This window comes from Pongo abelii, chromosome 16, assembly GCF_028885655.2.
Source record: "Pongo abelii isolate AG06213 chromosome 16, NHGRI_mPonAbe1-v2.0_pri, whole genome shotgun sequence".
Lineage (NCBI taxonomy): Eukaryota > Metazoa > Chordata > Mammalia > Primates > Hominidae > Pongo > Pongo abelii.
The window spans coordinates 48,393,478-48,417,792 of record NC_072001.2 but is presented as its reverse complement, the minus strand read 5'-3'; the positions used below and the strand labels follow the sequence as shown (position 1 = coordinate 48,417,792).

The following is a 24,315-nucleotide window of genomic DNA, read 5'->3' as shown; positions in this document are numbered from 1 at the left end:
TTATTTATTTATTTATTTATTTATTTATTTTTGAGATGGAGTCTCGCACTGTCACCTAGGCTGGAGTGCAGTGGCGCCATCTCGGCTCACTGCAAGCTCCACCTCCCGGGTTCATGCCATTTTCCTGCCTCAGCCTCCCAAGTAGCTGGGACTACAGGCACCCACCACCACGCCTGCTATTCTTTTGTATTTTTAGTACAGACGGGCTTTCACCGTGTTAACCAGGATGTTCTCCATCTCCTGACCGCGTGATCCGCCCGCCTTGGCCTCCCAAAGTGCTGGGATTACAGGCGTGAGCCACCACACCCAGCTGAAATTTCTTTTAAACGCCATAGAAAAGTTAGAAGATAAATTAAGGGCTGGGTGCAGTGGCTCATGCCTGAAATCACAGCACTTTGGGAAGCTGAGGTGGGACGATCACATGAGCCCAGGAATTCAAGATCAGCGTGGGCAGTATAGTGAGACCTCATCTTCACTAAAAATTGAAGAAAAAAAAAAAAAGCCAAGCATGGTGTCATGCTCCTGTAGTCCCAGCAACTTAGGAGGCTAAGGCAGGAGGATTGCCTGAGTCCAAGAATTCAAGACCAGCCTGGGCAACATAGTGACACCTTGTCTCTAATAAAAATTAAAAGAAAAAATTAGCAAGGTGTGGTGGCACATGCCTGTAGTCCCAGCTACAAAGGAGGTTGAGGTGGAGGGATTGCTTAAGACCAGGAGGTCCAGGCCACAGTGAGCCACAGTTGTGCCACTGCACTGCAGCCTGGACAACAGAGCAAGACCCTATCTCAAAAAAAGAAGATGAATTAAGGTACTCTCCCACAGAATTGAGCAAAAAAATGTATAATTGGAGAGAAAGGGCAAAAACAATTTAGAGGCCAGGCGCCGTGGCTCATGCCTATAATCCTAGCACTTTGGGACGCCAAGGCGGGCAGATCACCTGAGGTTAGGGGTTCGAGACCAGCCTGGCCAATATGATGAAACACCATCTCTACTAAAAATACAAAAATTAGCCGGGCATGGTGGCGCATGCCTGCAATCCCAGCTACTCGGGAGGCTGAGGCAGGAGAACTGCTTGAACCCAGAAGGCGGAGGTTGCAGTGAGCTGAGATCACACCACTGTACTCCAACCTGGGTGACAAAGTGAGACTCTGTCTCAAAAAAAAAAAAAAAAATTGGAATATCAATCTAAACTCCAAATAACAGGAAGGAGTTTGAGAAAGAAAGCAAAGGCTACGAAATCATCAACACTGTAGTTTATGGTTTAGGAAGTTTTCCCATAGCTGGAGGATACACATTTCTATAATTTTTTTTTTTTTTTTTTTTTTTGAGACAGAGTTTCACTCTTGTTGCCCAGGCTGGAGTACAATGGTGCAATCTCAGCTCACCACAACCTCCACCTCCCCGTAACCTCCGCCTCCTGGGTTCAAGTAATTCTCCTGCCTCAGCCCCCGAGTAGCTGGGATTACAGGCATGTGCCACCATGCCCAGCTAATTTTGTATTTTTAATAGAGACAGGGTTTTTCCATACTGGTCAGGCTGGTCTCGAACTCCCGACCTCAGGTGATCTGCCCTCCTCAACCTCCCAAAATGCTGGGATTACAGGTGTGAACCACTGCGCCTGGCCACACATTTCTAGATTGAAAGAGCAAATTGGGGGAAAAGAGATCCATTCCAGGGTGGACATTGTGAAATTTTCTGAACACAGAGAACACATCATTACCTACCTCAGGAAGCTGCAGTGTTAGTTGCCTCTGATTTTTGACAAGCATGGGAAGATGGGGGCTGTTCATACAGGGCAAGCTTCAAGTGTCCAGTCAAATAAAAACATCCTTGCACGTCCTTTAGGGAACTACCAGGCAGGTCAAATAATGACAGTTCTCTGGGAATGGGGCATTGAAGGAGCTCCAAACTCATTTTGTATCCTCCAATGGCTGCCAACCTGAGGTTTTCACTGTGATTGTGGCCTGTTGGTTTTCAAGGCTACCATACAGCTGGAGAACAACAAATGGGTACAGTGCAAATTAAAACACCACGAAGATAACTGTTCTTGCTGAGATTCAGCTATTTGTCTTGAATAAGTGCTATGTGTATAAGCTTTTGGCTAATTTCCAAAGTTCTGAAAAAGCTGATTTTGACTATTTTTGTCCATGTTTTCACTCTTTTTGTGAAGATGATTTTCAGAGGTCCTTACTTTTTTTTTTGGCTGATGTCACCAACATGTAGCTTTTTAAGTTTAGGTTAATTAAAAGTAAATAATTAAGCCTAGGCAACATAGCAAGACCTCATCTCCTGAAAAAAAAAAAAAAAAAAGATAAAAAGATTAGCTGAGCATGGTGGTACATGCCTGTAGTCCCAGCTACTCAGGAGGCTGAGATGGGAGGATTACATGAACACAGGAGGTTGAGGCTACAGTGAGTTATGATCACATCACTGCATTCCTGCCTGGGTGGCAGAGCGAGACCCTCTCTAAAAAAAAAAAAAAAGTTTAATTAATTAAATTCCTTAGTTTCACTGACCATTTTTCTTTTTCTTTCTTATTTATTTTTTGGTAGAGATGGGGTTTCACCATGTTGCCCAGGCTGGTCTCGAACTCCTGAGCTCAGGTGATCCACCTGCCTCAGCCTCCCAAAGTGTTGGGATTACAGGCGTGAGCCACTGCACCTGGCCCCATTTTTCTTCTTTTTTTAGTCAATGTCTCTCTCTTGTCACCCAAGTTGGAGTGAACTGGTGCCATTATAGCTTACTGCAGCCTCAGACTCCTGGGCTCAAGCAGTCCTCCCACCTCGGCCTCCCAAACAGCTGGGATTATAGGCATAAGCCACTGTGCCCCAACCTTACTAGCCATTTTTCAAATGCTGAAAAGCCACATGTGACTAGTGGCTACACCATTGGACAGCTCAGATACAGAACATTTCTATCATCTCAAAGTTCTATTGGACAGAGTTGCTTTAAGGAATTATCCTCATTATAAAATGATAAGTATGCTAAAGCTCAAAAAAATTAACTCATTCAGACTTTCTGAGATTCCAAAACTTCATGTTGTTTAACACCAACCTTCTCTCAGTGCTTTCCAGCTTTTTCATGCTGGGGAATACATAAAAATGCTATTTGTATAGAGCACTCTGGGGTAAATGGATGTGACTAAAAATCATCAGCCCCTAGTCTCCTGCTGCTCTTGTCTCTACACACCCAGCTCAGGAATGAGGAGGATCCACAGCTCAGCACACTTACCTGATCATGCAGTTCTGCTGTACATTATAACAGTGATTCTCGAAGTGTGGTTCCAAGACTTGAAGCATCAGCGTTACCTGGGAGCATGTTAGCAATATACATTCTCAGGTCCCATCCCCATCCCCATCCCAGACCTACCAAATCAGAAATTCTGGGAGTAGAGTTAAGCAGTTTGTAGTTTAACAAGCCCTCCAGGTGATTCTGATACACATGAAAGCTTATTCAATGCATAGTGCTAGGAAAATTGGTTGTCCATTATGGGACAATACAGACACACAATGAAACAATGTATAATATATATATTAAATGCCTGGAAAATCGATAACAAAAATTGTATCCTAAATACTACCTTTTGTACCCCTCTTCAGATATATTGCTAAGTGAATCAGTTAATTTTTACATATTTTATATCGAACTAATGTACATTTTGTAGGTTTCCTTTAATTTTATGTTCCAACGCCCCTCAACAAGTGAACATCCTTCTTTTCTTCCGCTTTTTTGTAATATTTAGATATGGTTATTAATTCACTAGTAGTAGAATTAGTAAGTTGAGCAAAAGCTTCAGTACCAAGACACAAAATCTCTCTTTATATATTTGCCTTGTGGTTCTTAACTTTCTAAAGGTGATTGACTCCTTGCAGCATGTGTTACTAGAAATGGATATTCTGGCTGGACACATTGGCTTACGCCTATAATCCCAACACTTGGGAGGCCGAGGCGAGCGGATCACTTGAGGTCAGGAATTTGAGAACAGCCTGGCCAACATGGTGAAACCCTGTCTCTACTAAAAATACAAAAATTAGCTGAGCGTGGTGGCGCGTGCCTGTAGTCCCAGCTACTCAGGAGGCTGAGGCAGAAGAATCACTTGAACCCAGAAGGCAGAGGTTGCAGTGAGCCGAGATTGCACCACTGCACTCCAGCCTGGGCAACAGAGTGAGACTCTGTCTCAAAAGAAAAAGAAAAAAAGAAATGGATATTCTCACCAGAAAAATGAACCTATATCTAATATTTTGAATAAAATTTCAGAATACCTTGATTTAATTGTAATGGGATAAAGATTTAGTTAGAAGTTCATGTTTTGTAGGATATTGCATATTTCTAGTTTGATTACTTGCTTTTTTAAAAAATTAACTTGTTCCTTTTTTTCCTCCTACTTGTGACTCTAAGGTGGATATATTGCAAATAGCCTAGCAATCATGACAGATGCACTTCATATGTTAACTGACCTAAGCGCCATCATACTCACCCTGCTTGCTTTGTGGCTATCATCAAAATCACCAACCAAAAGATTCACCTTTGGATTTCATCGCTTAGGTAGGTAGTTGGTGTTTCTTTTGCTTTATAATATTTTATAGTAAAACCACAATGAACTATAACCCTGATTAACTGAACTCGTTCCAGTGATATCTTGTTTGAACAAAGCAAATGAAAATAGATAAACAAAATTTATTCAAAAACATCTTTTCCAGGGTACATTTAGCCTAGTCAGCTAAACAGTTTACACATATAAAATTATATGATAATCATTAATCTTCAAAGGTTGCTCCCTATGTCCTGAAGATATCATCAGAAAAAAGTTTACTTTCAGTTTATTGAACAAAGCAAAACCACATGGGTTTAACTCATTAATGAGCATTAGCTTCTCTCTTTTACTTCAGGTATTTCAGCCAAAGCTACCATAGCTTAGATTTTAAGCAGAGCTATCACATGTATAATGTATACTGTGTGGCTGAACTTGACTGCAGCCATTGTATCAACGTAATTCTGCAAATGCACACATTTTTATTTGCCTGTTTTGAATAAATTTTAATGTTTAATTATAAAGAGTTAAAATCATACATTGCTATCTACACAGCTCTGCTTCTTACTGTTTACTGTTTTTAAATTTTTTGCTTATTTTGAAAATATGTATAAAATAATTACCTGAACTATTATATGAAGTAACATTTACCCAGATGTCAGACTCAAAAGTAGAACCCAAAAGTTGACATTTAAGTAGCTTCAGCAAAACTTGCCTCAAAGAACTAGAGTTAACATCTGATAATTTCATTTTGTAGGAACACTGATGTTCCTGGCTAATACATCAATCAATTCCTCATCATCTTTTTTATTTTTTAGCCTAAAAAAACTTAGACTGTAGATTTTTTGTTTGTTTCTTTACCTATATTTTCTTTGTATTTGTTTTTTGTTTTTGCTTTTAAGACAGAGTCTTGCTCTGTTGCCCAGGCTGGAGTGCAGTAAACTTTTTGTTTCTTTACGTATATTTTCTTTGAATTTGTTTTTCGTTTTGGCTTTTAAGACAGAGTCTTACTCTGTTGCCCAGGCTGGAGTGCAGTGGTGTGATCTTCTTGCGCTGTTGCCCAGGCTGGAGTACAGTGGTGTGATCTCAGCTCACTGCAACCTCCACCTTCCAGGCTCAAGTGATCCTTCCACCTCAGCCTCCCGAGTAGCTGGGACTATAGGTGTGCACTAGCATGCTCAGCTAATTTTTGTGTTTTTTGTAGAGACAGGGTCTACCTACAAGGGGGTCATCCTTTGCCCAGGCTTATGTCAAACTCCTGTGCTCAAGCCATCCTCCTACCTTGGCCTCCCAAAGTGCTGGGATTACTCCACTGCTTCTCAACATATGATATAGTCATTTGTTTACTGGTTGCCTTGGGATTTTTAAACAGCTTCAAAATTATTTTTAAACATTAATTTTTTTGTGATTTAAACACCTGCAGTTAAGATCTAAGATGTAAACATATCATCATGGAATGGGAATTTTTTAACACTGCTTGAGAGAGTACATTTATATAGTCCTGTGGTTCTTAAACTCTTTTAGGTTATAAACCCCTTGGAATTCTGATGAAAGCAGTGAAACACTCCCTCAGAAACATGCAATAACAGAACACAGAAGATGCTACACATATAAGTTAAGAACCCATAATAATGAAACTTCTATTAAATATTAAAGAAGTACTTAGTGTTTGTTCTGCATAGTCACTTTGCTTCTTCATAAATAAATACTATGTAAAAATAAGAGACAATAGAACTGACTGGTCCTATTGTGTCTCTGGAATTTTCTATAGAAAGTCAAATCTTTCCCTTTCCTTAAAAGTACTAAGTTCCAAGAAGGTAGACCAGACAGCACCATTTGATTCCTGTCTCTCTGAGAGTCCATTAAAATAAAAACATAGAGGTACCAAAACACCAAAGAGAATTACATGATTGGGTTACCAGTAAACACATTTCCAGAAATTTTTGGAAGTTGTAGATATGAGTGGGTTGAAGGAGAAAACAAGCGAAGAAGCAACATGTAGAACATACTCTGAACTAGGAACTGGACCAGCCCAACAGATCTTAAGGCTTAGGGACAGAGATGAGCAGAAATGAGAATTGGGGCTGAAAACAGGGAAGATTAATTGAATAAGTGGGAAGCCGTTCCCAGTGGTCACTATGCCCCTACCTCCCTTCTTACTCCTACCTCTACTCAGGCAGCCTACACTTTCCCCCAAGTAAAACACCACATAGTTCTTCTAGAAAGAAACTGAACAAAATGTTCAGGAAAACTAAGAATTAGTGTGGAAGTTGATGCTCCAAAATAAGTCTTACTTTTACCAGAATTCAGAGTTCTACCACCTCATATCCTGATTCTCCACCTACTCACCCTAAAGGAATACAGTTGTCCTCTGCCCTGCCCTACACCCCATATTAATAACCATTTTAGGCTGGGCATGGTGGCTTATGCCTGCAATCCCAGCATTGTGGGAGGCTGAAGCAGAAGGATCCCTTGAGCCCAGAAGTTCGAGACCAGCCTGGGCAACATAGGAAGACCCTGTCTCTACCAAAAAATATTATTTCAATTCATTTCTGGCTTATCCTTCCAGCATTTCCTTTTTACAAAGGATAGTTTCCCTATCCTTCTGCCCTAAGTATGAATAGACAACCAAGAATCTTCCAGCCTGTGGGAAAAACCAGCAGCATGAATTAAAGTGACCAAAACTAAACTAACAGAAAAATTAACCCTAAAGGAAAGAGAGGTAACTTAAAGAACCAGGAGAAGCTGGGCATGGTGACTCATGCCTATAATCCTATCACTTTGGAAGGCCAAGGTGGGCGGATCACTTGAAGCCAGGAGTTTGAGACCAGCCTAGCCAACATGGTGAAACCTGTTTCCACTAAAAATACAAAACCTAGCTGGGCATGGTGGTGCCCACCTGTAATACCAGCTGCATGGGAGGCTGAGACACGAGAATCACTTGAACCTGGGAGGTGAAGGTTGTAGTGAGCCAAGATCAAGCTACTGCACTCCAGCCTGGGCAACAGAGTGAGACAATGTCTCAGAAAAAAAAAAAGGAAAAAGAAAAGAACAGAACCAGGAGAAAAGTTTTGAAATTATCTTATTAATATGCTCAGAATAATAAAACAGTAAAATGTTTTGGAAAACTAAATTCAAGAAATAGCTCTTTGAAATTAAAATTATTCCTGAAATTTATTATTTATTTATTTTATTTTTTTTTTTTGAGACGGAGTCTCACTGTGTCACCCAGGCTGGAGTGCAATGGCGTGGTCTCGGCTCACTGCAACCTCTGCTTCCCGGGTTCAAGTGATTCTCCTGCCTCAGCCTCCAGAGTAGCTGGGATTACAGGGGCCCGCCGCCATGCCTGGCTAATTTTTGTATTTTTAGTAGAGACGGGATTTCACCATGTTGGCCAGGATGGGTCTGGATCTCCTGTCCTCATGATCCACCCGCCTCGGCCTCCCAAAGTGCTGGGATTATAGGCATGAGCCACCGCCCCCAGCCAAGCCTTACTATTAAGAACCTCAGAAAAATAGAACTTAAAAAATAGAAAGAAGTAACCACTTAATGCATATGGTATTTCTTTTTGAGGTGTTGAACATGTTCTGGAATTAGTAGTGATGATGGCTGCACAACCTTGTACATGTACTGAAAACCACTGAATTGTACACTTTAAAATCGTGAATTTTGTTACATGAATTTTATGTCAATTTTTAAAAGTCATCTAAAAAAATGAAAGGGAGGGAATTGTTAAAGATATAGATAGATGGGTATTTCCAGAGCTAAGAAGGTACTCAAGCTTCACACTGAAACTTTTGGGATCTTCTTTTTTTTTGTTTTGTATTCTGAAATATTATGAGGGGATATCTAGATATAGACCTTATTTCACTTATTCTGCTCTATGAAGTAATGGTGGAGATTTGGAAGAAGAAACTTAGTTTGTTTGAGGAAGATTCAAAGATACATAGAATTTGATGAATAAAGCTGTAAACCAAAGCAGTTGGTGTCCCTGAGTTCCACAGTACCATTGCTTCAGAGTAATCTCTTGAAGTTCTATGGGGAGAGATATATTTACATTTGGACACACTTAAGTAGGGTAGCTCTTGTGATCTCTCATTCCAGACTTGGAGATTCAGGTCCTGAAAACTTCATAGAGGGAATCCCCACAAGAAGCTTGGTTTGTTACCATTGTTGTTGAATTTTGTTTTGTTTTGATGACATGCGGGGGGTGGGACAGGGATGGGTTTTTTCTCTGTTGATTTATTTTGTAAATATGCAAAACATGTTGCAAAAGTCAAATTTTATTTTATTAATTTATTTATTTGAGAGTGGGTCTCACTCCGTTGCCCAGGCTGGAGTGCAGTGGCGTGATCTCAGCCCCCTGCAGCCTTGACCTCCTAGGCTCAAGCAGTCCTCCCACCTCGGCCTCTTGAGTGGCTGGGACTGGGACCGGGACCACAGGCATGCACCACCATGCCTGGCTAACTTTTGTATTTTTTGTAGAGACGAGGTTTTTTTTCCCAGGCTGGTTGCAAATTCCACAGCCTGTTTCCCAGGCTGGTTTCGAACTCCCGGGCTCAAGTGATCCACCCGCCTCGGCCTCCCAAAGTGCTGGGATTACAGGGATAAGCCTTCATGCCTGGCCAAAAATTATTTTTTAAAAGAAAACACAGAGAAGTCTTGCTTTCATTCCCCTCCACTCCATCTCCCCATACCATTCCATAAGAGTAGACCCTTTTAATTGGTTTCTAGCCTATCTTTCCAGCACTTCCTTTTGAAAACATAAGCAAATACATATATATATGTTCATATCCTGCTTCTCACCACCCTTTTTTATGCAATAGGCAGTATACTGTATACTCAACTCTAGACCTGGAGGCAGTGATTCTATATAGAGTTCCACCTCCAGGAGATCACTTTATAACAGTACATAGAAGCTTCTGGTTTGAAAATGTCAGAGCTTAAAGGAGAACAACCACTTAACTATTGAGATAGAAGTAATATTCCCTTGCTCCTTTTGAATAAAAATTGAACACAGGATATTGTCTTGGGATTCTGCATGAGGAAGCAGAAAATTAGATTTCCTGGAAATTTCTTCTACACTGAAGAATGAAATTTTACACTCTATCTGACAATAGTAAATATCAAACCATAGCTTAGCTGTAATTGCCATTTTAGTTGTTATATGGATGTTTTCTGCTTTAAAAGATCACATTCTCTGTAGGCTTTAGATTGGTTTATATTTATTTATGGACTATTGATTGTAGACTTTTTTTCTTTTTTCTTTTCTTTTTTTTTTATTTTTTATTTTTGAGATGGAGTTTTGCTCTTGTTGCCCAGGCTGGAGTGCAATGGCACAATCTCGGCTCATTGCAACCTCCGCCTCCCGGATTCAAGCGATTCTCCTGCCTCAGCTTCCTAAGTAGCTGGGATTATAGACGTGTGCCACCATTCCCAGCTGATTTTTGTATTTTTAGTAGAGATGGGGTTTCACCATGTTGGCCAGGCTAGTCTCGAACTCCTGACCTCATGTGATCCGCCCGCCACAGCCTCCCAAAGTGCTGGGATTACAGGCGTGAGCCACCATACCCGGCCGAATGTAGACTTTTGATTGGTATTTACAAGGACCCATGAGAGGCAACAAAGAGAAGTCGTCAAGAGAACAGACCCTGAGACCAATAGTTTGGCTCAAGCTCTGGCTCCCTAACTTCCTACCAGTTTGACCTTGGGCAAGTTACCTAACATCTTTGTGCCTCCATTTTCTATTTGTAAAAGGAAGCTAATAGTAGTGCCTATTTTTAAATAAAGTTATTACAAATATTAAATGAGTTAATATTTGTAAAGTAATTAGAAAAATGCCTGGCACTTCTAAAGCAGCCTTCATTTATTCTTTGGAAATAATTTTAAATGAATTCAAGGTTTATATGTAGCTTTTAGGCATATATACATAAATGTCACTGTAAACTATAGAATATCCGATCTTTAAAATTTTTTGGTTAAATTTTATCATAATATGGTAACAAATCATATTTATTGCTTTTAGGTGTTAGTGATAAAACAGAGTTTGTCGGTTTTAGTCTCTTATGTAACGAAACAGAAATACGATGAGCCCAGTGGGAGAAAGCAGGAGGAGTTCTTGTCCATCTCTACTTTTACTTTTTATTTCTTTTAAGTTACTAAATATTTTTGACACTGATTTTTGCTTATGAATAGTTTTGAAGTAACAATGAAAATGGGTTCTCACCCAAGTGAGAATAGTTTTGCTAAAAAGGTAGAAATAAAATAAATTGAAGGAGCAATTCTACTTGATGGTAAAACAGTGATGTTGTTATATGCTATTCACATTTTAGTTTTCTCCTCTTCCCATTAGTTCTTTCTGTACAGTTTAAACTGAATCTGGAATTTTCTTATAGAGAATTAGCTTTACATGATCAAGTACTGTCTATTTAGTTACTCTGGAGGCTATTACTTCCCCTCTCAGCTCCTCCAAATGGTCTGGAGTGAAGAAGGAATCATTTTTGTTTCTTCTGTAACCCAAAGATTAGCTATTTTTTCTTATTTTTAAATTTTTATTTATTTATTTATTTTATTTATTTATTTTTTTTTTTGGAGACTGAGTTCCACTCTTGTTGCCCAGGCTGGAGTGCAATGGCACGATCTTGGCTCACCGCAACCTCCGCCTCCTGGGTTCAAGCGATTCTCCTGTCTAAGCCTCCCAAGTAGCTGGGATTACAGGCATGTGCTACCACGCCCGGCTAATTTTGTCTTTTTAGTAGAGATGGGATTTCTCCATGTTGGTCGAGCTGGTCTCAAACTCCTGACCTCAGGTGATCTGCCCACCTCGGCCTCCCACCTCCCAAAGTGTTGAGATTACAGGCGCGAGCCACCATGCACAGCCTGTTTGTTTTTTTGTTTTTTTTTGAGTTCATGACTTTTTTTTTTTTTTTTTTTGAAATGGAGTCTCCCTCTGTCACCCAGGCTGGAGTGCAGTGGCTCGATCTTGGCTCACTGCAACCTGTGCCTCCCAGATTGAAGCGATTCTCCTGCCTCAGCCTCTCGAGTAGCTGGGACTACAGGCGCCCACCACCATGCCCAGCTAATTTTTGTATTTTAGTAGAGACGGAGTTTCACCATATTGGCCATGCTGGTCTCGAACTCCTGACCTTGTGATCCGCCCACCTCAGCCTCCCAAAGTGCTGAGATTATAGGTGTGAGCCACCATGCCCGGTGAGTCCATGACCTTCTAAAAGGATTAGCTTTTATTGAATAAAATATTAAATGAGGAAATGAAAATTAATTTCAGGTGTTCTTTTGTCCTGTTGATCTAGGGTAAATAGTTTTACTGTGCCTTTGCTTCTCCTTCTGTAATAAAGAGTTTTTAATATTTACTTATAATATTGTGGTTTATGTCAAATTATAGCTGATACATGTATCGAATTTGGATTATCTAGTAGTATTCAATAAAAGTATATTACACATGTGAAGGTGTATAGAAACTGATAGTAGACAAACAGGCAGATGTATTTCTGAAATTCGTGTGTAAATTATCTTTAGATGAATGGAGTCTTTTTTTTTTTTTTTGAGACAGGGTCTTGTTCTGTTTTCCAGGCTGGAATACAATGACACCATCATAGCTCACTGCACCCTCGAACTCCTGAGTTCCGGAAATCTTACCCTCACAGCCTCCAGAGTAGCTAGGACTGCATGCACATACCACCATACCCAGCTAATTTTTTAATTTTTTGTACAGACATGGTCTTGCTTTGTTGCCCAGGCTGGTCCTGAACTCCTAGCTTCAAGCTATCCTTCCATCTCAGTCTCCCAAAGTGATGAGATTACAACCATAAGCCACTGCACCAGGCCTGATGAATGGAACCTTTTAAAGTCACTAATAGTCCAGGCACTGTGGCTCATACCTCTAATCCCAGCACTTTGGGAGGCCAAGACAGGAGGATCACTTGAGCCCAGGAGTTGGAGACCAGCCTGGGCAACATAGGGAGATCCCGTCTCTATAAAAAGAAAAATTAGCAGATGTGGTGGCACACGCCTGTGGTCCCAGCTACTTGGGAGGCTAAGATAGGAAGATTGCTTGGGTCCAGGAGGTTGAGGCTGCAGTGAGCCATGTTTGGGCCGCTGCACTCTAGCCTGGGTGACAGAGCAAGACCCAGGCTGGGCATGGTGGCTCACGCCTGTAATCCCAGCACTTTGGGAGGCCAAGGCGAGCAGAGCACCTGAGGTTGGAGTTCGAGACCAGCCTGACCAACATGGAGAAACCCCATCTCAACTAAAAATACATGTGGCACATGCTTGTAATCCCAGCTACTCAGGAGGCTGAGGCAGAAAAATCGCTTGAACCCGGGAGGTGGAGGTTGCGGTGAGCTGAGATCGTGCCATCGCACTCCAGCCTGGGCAACAAGAGCGAGACTCCGTCTCAAAAAAAAAAAAAAAAAAGTAAAAAGTCACTAATATATAATATATAATGAACAATTGTTTTTACAATGAAATCACCCGTGTTTGATTTATTTATGAGTTTGGATTTTTTTAAAAAAAGGATTTGTGTCTGTGAATGATAGTTAGATATTAGTAGTATCATCCTCTAAGTTTATTTCATGTTCTCATAATAATTTATATGTGGTTAGCAGCATTTATCACATCTTTTATAGCTATTTTTATGAAACTCTGTCTCCTAGATGATGAGTTAAATAGGGACAAGAACAGGTAATATTAAACTCTCTGTGTCTGGCACTAATTGTTGGATAGGCATGGTGGCTCACTCCTATAATCACAGCATTTTGCGAGGCCATAGTAGGAAGTTTGCTTGAGCCCTTGAGTTTGAGACCAGCCTGGGCAACAAAGCGAGACCCCTATCTTTACAAAAACTTTTTTAAAAATTAGTCAGCCATGGTGGCATGCACCTATAGTCTCAGCTACTCAGGAGGCTGAGGCACGAGGATCACTTGAGCCCAGGAGGTCAGGGCTGCAGTGAGCTATGTGCACGCCACTGCCCTCCAGCTTAGGGGACAGAGCAAGACTCTGTCTAAAACAAGACAAAAACATAAATTTGCATATTCAGGCTGAATAAATAAGGGCATGAAAGCTGTGGAACAGACAATTTAGAACAATGCATAATCCTTAAATCATTTGTTTTGGGAGTAAATGAAACTAGTTGCCAAACTCGGAGTAGTGGTGTTTTTGTAATTTGGGACTAAATATTTGGAACTTGAAAACATTTTTCCGTAATTCTTTTTTTTTTTTTTTTTTTTTTTGAGATGGAGTTTCGCTCTGTCACCCAGGCTGGAGTGCAGTGGCACGATCTTGGCTCACTGCAAGCTCCGCCTCCCGGGTTCACGCCATTCTCCTGCCTCAGCCTCCTGAGTAGCTGGGACTACAGGCACCCACCACCACGCCCGGCTAATTTTTTTGTATTTTTAGTAGAGGCGGGGTTTCACCATGTTAGCCAGGATGGTCTCAATCTCCTGACCTCGTGATCCGCCTGCCTTGGCCTCCCAAAGTGCTGGGATTACAGGCGTGAGCCACTGCACCGGGCCACATTTTTCTATAATTCTAAAACTGTGGCCATGTTCACAGGATAGCCTATAAAAATACTCACGCCTGTAATCCCAGCACTTTGGGAGGCCGAGAACGGTGGATCGCCTGAGGTCAAAAGTTCAAGACTAGCCTGGCCAACATGGTGAAACCCCATCTCTACTAAAAATACAAAACATTACCTGGGCGTGTTGGCGGCTGCCTATAATCCCAGCTACTTGGGAGGCTGAGGCAGGAAAATCACTTGAACCTGGGAGGCAGAGGTTGTGGTGAGCCAAGATGGTGCCATTGCATTCCATCCTGGGCAACAAGAGTGAAACTCCGTCTCAAAAAAAATAAAAAAATAAAAATAAAACAAAAACATATAGATAGATAGATAGATAGATAGATAGATAGATAGATAGATAGATAGATAGATCCTTAACATAGCTGGATAGTACTGTTGTACTGGTTGTACACCTGACTTAAGGTCCCTTTTGGGTATAGAAAGAAATTTGTCAGAAGGGAATTTTTTCTTCCTTATCTCAGTGAGGGGCTGATCCTATTTGTTTGCTTTAGTTCTTACCACTTAGAACTTTGTGGCTAAATCATCTTTTGTTCAAATCTGAGATCCATCTATATGACCTTTTGGAGAGTAAGTTACTCTCTTGAACTAGAAGTTTCTTCTTCTGTAAACTAGGAATAATATTTGTATTGCAGAATTGTGAAAAGTAAATAATGTGGTAAGGAAAATAAAGTACCTAACATGGTTCTGGCATAGAGTAAATTCCCAATAAAAGTTAGTTTCAGCCTTCTGTTTTTCCTTCCCTCTTCTACCTGCATGTATATCATCTTACCCAGATTTTTCATATCTCTCAAGATGCTCCATGCTCCAAAATGGCCTACTGTTCTTCTCCCCCAATCAGAATTCTTAGCTAAATAGTAGGAAAAAAGATGATTAAATAACAGTTTTTCAAGACATGCTCTTTAAACTCATAAGTCTTTGGTAATTTATTTGCAATATAACAGTTCATTTTAGCAAAAATCAGTCAAGGTGAAAGAAGGGTAGTCTTAGATTTGTGGGATACAGTGGCTATTCCAGGAGTCAGTTCTGTTCTGTTGCTACTTTTCCTTCATGTGAGACCATAGATTATATAAAATCATTCAGGTTTTTATTTTTCATCTGTTTTCTTTCATTGTTGTTTTATAATGAACTACAATCAGCTTTTTGTAGGAAGATGGAGAGCAGGGTAGGGGCCATATGCGAGTTATTTTTAAATGCCTGGATTTATTTGATTGTGGGCATGCTATCTTATTCTGGAAGGTAATACAATTTTGAATGTAATGAAACCACACTGTAGGAGAAATCCCACAAGTTCTCAGGAGGAACAGCATTCTCTTCCAGACAAAGAGGAAATGCCATTCTAAAGAGAACAGGCTCCACCCACTTGCTTGCTTTCTGCCTCTATCCTTCTATCCTTCTGTCCTTCTGGTGAAAGTAATTGACTATATTTATATGGTTTTTCTTCCAGACGGTGGGCTGAAGAGGTTGTGCGAATTAGATAAAGATAATGCTCATGTGAAAGGACTGTAGTAAGCAGAGTTGTTGTATTTGAAATAAAAAGCAAGATTTGCACTATGGTAATAAAAATCAGCAGCCTGGGCCGGACACAGAGGCTCACTCTTGTAATCCCAGCACTCTGAGAGGCCAAGGTGGGCAGATCACGAGGTCAGAAGATTGAGACCATCCTGGCTAACATGGTGAAACCCCGTCTCTACTAAAAATACAAAAAAATTAGCCAGGCACGGTGGCGGGTGCCTATAGTCCCAGCTACTCGGGAGGCTAAGGCAGGAGAATCGCTTGAACTCAGGAAGCGGAAGTTGCAGTGAGCTGAGATGGTGCCACTGCACTACAGCCTGAGTGACAGAGTGAGACTCCGTCTCAAAAAAAAAAAAAAAAAAAAAAAAATCAGCCTAGGCTTATGGCTAAGTGACAGTATAGGATAGATGTCTTTCCTAATGATATGTAGTTTTACTGAGCAGAAACCCTGGCAGAGCTGGCTAGATGATGGATTGTCCTGGGTTAGGTACCTGGTTACAATGCTAATTCCATATAGTTGACATTTTTTTATCCGCTCTTGCTCTAGGGATAGAAAACTATTCAGCTAAAAAGTCTTCCCACAAACACACAGCCAAAAAAACCTATAATCTCCTAGTTAGAGATTCATTTTGACAACTTCCTCCCACCACTGACAAAAGTTATGCCTATTAATTATTCACATCTTAGTGAGAATTTAATCACACCAAATAAACATCTATAGGAAAAGAATAAATTCCTAGAACTTCCTAGGGATGGGAGTTTTTATTGAGGCTGAAAGAAGACATGAGTGAGGTAGTCCACGCTGGATAGCTAGACATAAGCTTGAGAGTAGTAGGCATCTTGGGTGTGTTGTAGGGGGAGCAATAAGCAGAAGTAGATTATTTATAATGGAAGGGGAGATCGAAAGACAAACTTTGGAGTTTAGCTTGCCATTCTGGTGGTGACAGTGGGCCACTGAAAATCCTCTATGATGTCTTTAGCCTGAGTTGAAATACAAATACAGGTTGAACATCCTTAATCCAAAATCTGAAATGCCCCTTTGAGCATCATATTCGTGCTCAAAAAGTTTCAAATTTTGGAGCATTTCAAATTTTGAATTTTCTCATTAGGGGTGCTCAACGTGTACTAGTTTAGAAGTCCTAGGCAAATCCAATATAGCCCACTCTTTTTCCTTCTGTTTCCTTCCTATCCTCTATTGGAAGAAGGTAGAAAAAAAAATAGCACAAAAGGAATTAGAAGAGAGAATATAGCTCACTCTCCTTCCCTGTTCATTTTTAGAGACCTCTGAAACCTGTCTTCAGATGTTTGCTATATATAGTTTTTTTAAGCAATGGAAAGACAAGTGTTACATAGTTTAAGTGAAACTATAACTGAGTTTTGTCGAGTGAACAATACTCATTATTGGCATCACAGCATTAGCAAAGTTAACAGTTATGGTAGGCCAGTACATTTATACAACACCCATGAAAATAAATATGCTTGGGTTGTGTGTGGTTTACATAGTTGAAGCAAATTGTTATAGTGCCTCATAGTTACTTGTTGAATGAATGAATAATAGTATAGGTGGGGAAATAGGTAGTACATATGTATACAAACATAAAAATAATAATAAATTGTAATAAATCCTAGGAAGAGAAAGAATAAGGTACTTGATGGAAAATAACAGGATGACAGAGAAGGAAGCCAGTGTTTTTCATGTGAACCTTGAAAACTCCTAGTTTTGGCAATTTATTGATGTTTTAAAATATGCAGTAAACAATTTTCATATAGTACTATTAAAACTTGATAATCATCTATGTTTTCTCCTATTTAATTTTTTCTTTTAGCATTTATTAGCCATTCAAACTGTTTATTCTCTATATATGAAATTCAGGGCGTATTTTAGTTTTTATTAGATCATTGACTATAAACATTTGTTTGTATTTCAGCCGAATGAAAAGACCCGTGATCTTGTAGCAAATACACATATTAACTCATCTTACTCCCTCCTCTCATGCTCCAGTTCAGCCAAGTGGAGTGATTTAATTATGTATGTGTAGACTTAGCTGGCAAAATATATTTTAAAAACTATATTAGGCCGGGTGTGGTGGCTGACGCCTGTAATCCCAGCAGTTTGGGAGGCTGATACGGGCATATCACCTGAGGTCAGGAATTTGAAATTACCCTGGCCAACATGGTGAAACCCCGTCTCTACTAAAAATACCAAAAAAATTAGCCGAGCATGGTGACGTGTGCCTGTAATTCCAGCTACTCGGGAGGCCGAGGTAGGAGAATTTCTTGAACCTGGGAGGTGGAGGTTGCAGTGAGCTGAGATTGTGCCACTGCACTTCAGCCTGGGTGACAGAGAGAAACAAAACAAAACTATATTAATGGTTTTGTAGTATTTTCATAAAAATCTTTTTTTTCTGAGACAGAGACTTGCTCTGTTGCCCAGGCCGAAGTGCAGTGGCATGATCAAGGCTCACTACAGTCTTGACCTCCTGTGCTCAAGCTATCCTTCCACCTCAGCCTCCCGAGTAGCTAGAACTATAGGCATGTGCTACCACACCTATTTATTTATTTATTTATTTTTTCGGAGACGGGATTTCACCATGTTTCCCAGGCTGGTCTCAAACTCCTGAGCTCAAGCAATCTGTCCTCCTCAGCCTCCCAAAGTACAGGGATTATAGGCATGAGCTACCACACCCGGCCATTTTTCAAGACTTTTAAATGCTAAATTTCTATTTTGATTGAAAGATGACCATTCAAGTTCACCTAAAGTGGCTGAGGTGAGAGGACTGCTTGAGGCAAGGAGTTTAAGACCAACCTGGCCAACATAGTGATACCCTGTCTCTATTTAAAAAAACGAATTTACCTAAAGCTAATGGGGTGGTAGCTTTCACAGAAATCCAGAATTTTAATTGTGAAAGTTCCCGAGTCTCTTTTAAGAAAATGAAATAGTCATCCGAAATGTACTCCTTTTGTCTTGGAAAACTTTATTGTAAGTTATGTGACTGAAGACCAACCCAGAACAAGAATGAGAAAATTGGAGCAGGTCATAATTTGGTTGTTGATTGAAAGCTTCCCTCTCTCTTAAATGGGGGAGTGGGAGGGAGCGGAATCTTGCCTGTTTTTATCTGCATTCCATCATGTTAAGAATATTATGAAGGAAAAATTTTTAAACCCTAAGTTAGTCCTATTTATGGTATTTCACCAAAGCTTAATATATTCAAATGAAAGAGCTTTTTGTTTTATCAGAATAAATGATTATATTTCTGCTCTTAGAATTTTTAGTTAGCTAGTATTCTTTGCTTTATACTTCCAATTATAAATCTCAGCCCTAAAAATCTACTTAAAAGTTTACATTTTTTCCCTTTTGCATTTATGACTACTCTATCCCAGGAGACATTTTGGCAGGTGATTAGAATAAAAGATAACAGACTAGTGTCTTTGCTTTTCACCAAGGGAACCACATTCCTTATTAATGAGGCACATTCCTTATTAATGACTAGAAAAGGTATATCATTGATAGCAGTATCTTAATATGCCATTTTGGGAGTTTCTAGAAATCAGCTGAATTCCATTACTGTTAACTGTAGGCAGGTATTAGAATCTCTTATCCTTCTCATGTGAGTGAAAACTGTGGCATAGAGAACTGACTTTTCAGCTGCAGGCTGCCAGAATATAGTGGGCCTTGTAAGGGTGGGAGTCCTTCTGCCAAGGAGCTCTGTTCATGCGCTGTGTTTGACTTTCATTTCACTTTATCTTGAATGTAGGTTTGCCTTATTTGAGAATTCACAAAAAGGTGATTTTTAAGTGGTTTAGTAAAATCACTGGAGTGTAGGATTTGCCAGATTTAGCATACTCATAGGATGCCTAATATATCTGAAATACTGCGTAGGACATACTTACACTAAAAAATTATTTGTTGTGTGAAATACAAATTTAACTGGGCATCCAATATTATATCTGACAGACCTACTAGGGTAACTATAATTTATCATCCAAACCAGAACAGTTTTGAGAGTGAAACGGGGCACTATTCATAATTATGCCAGAACAGCAAACATAAACTAGGACTATCCCAGAAAAACTGGAAAGTATAGACAACCTAATTATATAAGGGGTTTTGAAGTAATTTTTAATTATGAGTTTTAAGTTTTCATAACCAAGCACATCTCTGTGTCATTAACTTATGTGGCTATGAATCTTTATAAGTGTAAAGTGTATTGCTTTGTAATTTTTTTTTTTTTTGAGAGACAGGGGTCTCACTCTCACTCTGGCTGGAGTGTAGTGGCACTATCGTAGCTTACTGCAGCCTCAAACTCCAAGTGATCCTCCCGCCTCAGCCTCCCAAGTAGCTTGGACAACAGGCATACACCACCACACCTGGCCAATTTTGGGGGGAGAGACAGGGTCTCACTATGTTGCTCAGGCTGGTCTTGAACTCTTGACCTCAAGTGATCCTCCCCCTTCAGCTTCCCAAGTAGCAGGGATTACAGGTATGAGCCACCACATGCTTTATAATTTTTATATTAAAAGTTTGATTAGGGCACCTTAAAAACTGGTGAGCTAACTGCTAGCTTCAGCCTTGGTACTTGGTTAAAGTTCTCCTGGTGGTAGGAGGCTACCACAAGCACATGAGATTCTACAGTTTCAAATTTTTTAAATTATTTCTTCTTTACAGTTTTTTTTGTTGTTGTTGTTGTTGTTTTTGTTTTTGTTTTTGTTTTTTTGAGACAGAGTCTCACTCTGCCACCCAGGCTGGTGTGCAGTGGTGTGATCTCAGCTCACTGCAACCTCCACCTCCCAGGTTTAAGCAATTCTTATGCCTCAGCCTCCTGAGTAGCTGGGATTACAGGTGGCTGCCACCATGCCCAGCTAATTTTTGTACTTTTAGTAGAGATGGGGTTTTGCCATGTTGGCCAGGCTGGTCTTGAACTCCTGACCTCAGGTGATCCGCCCACCTCGGCCTCCCAAAGTGCTAGGATTACAGGTATGAGCTACCGCACCCGGCCTCTTTATTTTTATATGTGTACTTCACCATCAGCAGTTATAACTTTGACAAGAAATCTCTTGTGTTTTTGTTATTTGGCTTACACCTTCTCTTTTAACTTATTTACTTTTTGTTTTTTGGGGGATTAAGTAATAACCTATTATTCATATTTAGCTTCATTTTCTTAATTGTATAGCCTTTTATCATCTTCCCTTGCTTAACCCTTGACTAATTTCATTCTACAAAATCATCCATAAATATTTGAATACCTGCTATCAATGTGAACTACTCTCCTAAGTACTACAGTAAATATGACATGGAATAAGACTTGGACCATATCCTCAAAGAGTGTATAGTCTGTACTTAATATAGAGGTCTCTCCATAGCTTTGTATGTTTCATTTGGTCTTTTCTCTTTTTCGGCTTATATCTCTTTTAAAAATATATTAATATATCTCTTTCAAAGTATGATTATCTGTATGTTAGAAATAGGTGTTCCATGGTTTTTGAATAGAAATGGTATGTTTTTGTTTTATTCTTATATCTGTTCTGTTGATGCACAGGTTTTTATAGGAGTGGTTTTTTTGTTTTTGTTTTTGAGACAGAGTCTCACTCTGTCGGCCAGGCTGGGGTGCAGTGGCATAATCTCAGCTCACTGCAATCTCCGCCCTCCCAGGTTCAAGCAATTCTCCTGCCTCAGCCTCCTGAGTAGCTGGGGCTACAGGCGCCCACCACCACGCCCAGCTAATTTTTGTACTTTTAGTAGAGATAGTGTTTCACCATATTGGCCAGGCTGGTCTCGAACTCCTGACCTTGTGATCCGCCCGCCTCGGCCTCCCAAAGTGCTGGGACTACAGGCATGAGCCACCGTGCCCAGTGGTTTTTATAGGAGTTTTAACTACATTAAGTGTCTTCAGGAAATAGCCTATAATTGCTAGATTTTTTTGTGTGTTATAATTTATAAATTGGAATGAAAATGTGTCAGAGTCCAATATACTTAACCAACTTTTGAGCAATGAGTTGTTCCACATAACAGTTTTCCAGATTATTTTACCTATTAACACTCACAGGATTAGTGTCAGGTTTCTCTAAAGGAAAAATATTCCTTAAATTATTTTCTTCCTTTTATTGTTTGAGGGTTAACGCGTGTTTCATATAATAATGTTAATTTTCACCCAGGCTGAAGTGCAATGGTGTGATCTTGGCTCACTGCAACCTCCTCCTCCTGAGTTCAAGCGATTCTTCTGCCTCAGCCTCCCAAGGAGTTGGGATTACAGGCACCCACCACCATGCCCAGCTAATTTTTGTATTTTTAGTAGAGACGGGCTTTTGCCATGTTGGTCAGGCTGGTCTTGAAATCCTGACCTCAGGTGATCCGCCCGCCTTGGTCTCCCAAAGTGCTGGGATTACAGGCATAAGCCACCGCGTCTGGCCTTACTGTTTTTAAATGTACCTCACATTGCTCTTTTTGTTATTTTGAAAAGATACAAAATTATTTTGCCTTGTATTTACATAGTAGAAAATTCAAATGGTACAAAAGCATGTATAGGGCAAGGTCATCCCTGTCTCCCAGCCACCAATTCTCCTCACCCAAGATAACCAGTTTTTTGTATTTTGTATAATCCTTCTGGAAATTGCATTTACAGGTGATTATTTATATATTCTTTTTTCTTTTTTTTATACAAATGGTAATGTATCATACACAGTTGTGTACTTTGCTTTTTTTCACATAACACTATGTCTTGGGCATTATTCCTTACCAGAATAAGCTCTTTTCTTCTTTATACACGCATGGTATTCCACATTACAAGGTCCTTACTAATCACTTTTTTGGTTGTTTCCAATAATTTGCTATTATACACAACGTTTAATTAATAGCCTTCATGAAGGCATGAATATTTGCATGCCTTAAGAAAATTTTTTTAGTCTAAAGGTAATATGCATTTATGGTAAAAACTTAAAACACTTTAAATATTACCAAAAATAATACGGTGAAAAATAAATCCCCTAAACTTCTAGTACCACTTCCCAAATGTAATACTTTCTTGTGATTATCAATTTGATTTTTTTCTTCTTTTCCTTTTCTAAAAAATAAATGGTTGTGTGGTATCCCCACTATATATGTATAAATCATAACTTATGAAGTTCCTCTTTGGTGGACATTTAGGATGTCTCCAGAGTTTTTTTTTTTTTTTCCTTTTTGGATGCTACAGACAATGCTACAGTGAAAGCCTTGTAGATATCTTTGCACACATGCAGGTGTTTCTATCAGGTAGAGTCCTAAAAGTACAATTGTTAGATCAAGGAATGTATACATTTTAAGTTTTGATTAGTTTTACCAATTGGCTCTCCAAAAAGGTAATACTATTTGATACTTCCACCAGTAGATCCTTGCTAACTCTGGCTATTATCAAACTTTCGATTTTTAAAAAAATGTTTGCCAATTTAATAGGAGGAAATAAATCTTATTCCTATTTGAATTTCATTTATTATGACTGATTTTGAGAATTTGGCCATTTCTGTTTACTATGAATTTTCTTATTGATTTTTTTTTTTTTTTTTGAGACAGCTCTGGAGACCAGGCTGGAGTCCATTAGCATACGGTTCACTGCAGCCTCAACCTCCTGGGTTTAAACAATCCTCCCATCTCAGCCTCCTGAGTAGCTGGGACCATAGGCGCTCACCACCATGTCCAGCTAATTTTTAATATTTTTTTTAGAGATAGAGTCTTGATCCTCTTGTAGTTCATGAGCTTGATAATTAGGTGTTCACATACATGTGTGAGATGTGCCACCCTGGAACCTTGTTACAACGTTGGCACATTACCCATTGACATGAAGGGAAGGGAAAAACAGAGAGACAGAGTCTCACTATGTTGCCTAGGCTGATCTCAAACTCATGGGCTCAAGTGATCCTTCCGTCTCAGCCTCCCAAAGTGTTGGAGGATTACAGGCATGAGCCACCACACCTTGCCTGTTACTGACTTTTGAGTGTACTTTTTTATATCAAGAAATTAGTCTGTGATCACATATGTGACAAATATTTTTTCTCATTTTGTCATTTTCTACCTTGTGCATGGTCTGTAAATATACATAATTTGACCCTGGAGAGAGATGAGTGGAGGGTAGGGAGAGGTAAGGGTAAATTAGTGGAGGATCCAGATCAGTCAAGCTGCTAACCACTTTTTTTTCTGTAAGTGCAAACACATTTTAAATAAGAAAAATGATTAGCCAGGTGTGGTGGCATGTGCCTGTAGTACCAGCTACTTGGAGGCTGAGATGGGAGGATCCCTTGAGCCTGGGAGATCAAGGCTGCAGTGAACCATGCATGATCAGGCCGCTACACTCCAGCCTGGGTGACAGAGTGAGACCCTGTCTCAAAAAAATAAATAAGAAAAGTGACGTGACAGAAACAATAGAGTGCTTTTATCTCCTTAGAGGAAAGAATATTAAAAAGACTGTATAATATTTAGTTGGTATGAAGTGTAGTAACCATGCTGAAAATGTATTTGTTATATGTGTTTTTCCCTCTAGAGGTTCTGTCAGCTATGATTAGTGTGCTGTTGGTGTATATACTTATGGGATTCCTCTTATATGAAGCTGTGCAAAGAACTATCCATATGAACTATGAAATAAATGGAGATATAATGCTCATCACCGCAGCTGTTGGAGTTGCAGTTAATGTAATGTAAGCTCTATTTTTT

The 24,315-nt window shown here is 39.8% G+C and overlaps 1 protein-coding gene, 1 long non-coding RNA gene and 1 other non-coding gene across 6 annotated transcripts in view; 2 read left to right on the top strand and 1 right to left on the bottom strand.

The window, feature by feature from the left end:
- Nucleotides 1–24,315, top strand: part of SLC30A4 (solute carrier family 30 member 4) — a 79,572-nt gene that overhangs the window by 13,864 nt on the left and 41,393 nt on the right. For all 4 annotated transcript variants that reach the window (XM_054531412.2, XM_054531411.2, XM_024232882.3 and 1 more), the window contains exons 3-4: nt 4,399–4,545; nt 24,146–24,299. In XM_054531412.2, the coding sequence (XP_054387387.1) occupies nt 4,399–4,545; nt 24,146–24,299 (301 nt within the window). The remainder of the gene's footprint in view (nt 1–4,398; nt 4,546–24,145; nt 24,300–24,315) is intronic.
- The window catches only part of LOC112129118 (uncharacterized), a 35,409-nt gene continuing 14,330 nt past the window's right edge, over nt 3,237–24,315 (bottom strand). The window contains exon 3 of the long non-coding RNA XR_008513559.1: nt 3,237–3,308. This is a non-coding gene — a long non-coding RNA (uncharacterized LOC112129118). The remainder of the gene's footprint in view (nt 3,309–24,315) is intronic.
- LOC112129285 (small nucleolar RNA U13) lies at nt 23,345–23,447 on the top strand. The gene has a single exon (XR_002911692.1). It is a non-coding gene; the product is annotated as a small nucleolar RNA U13 (small nucleolar RNA).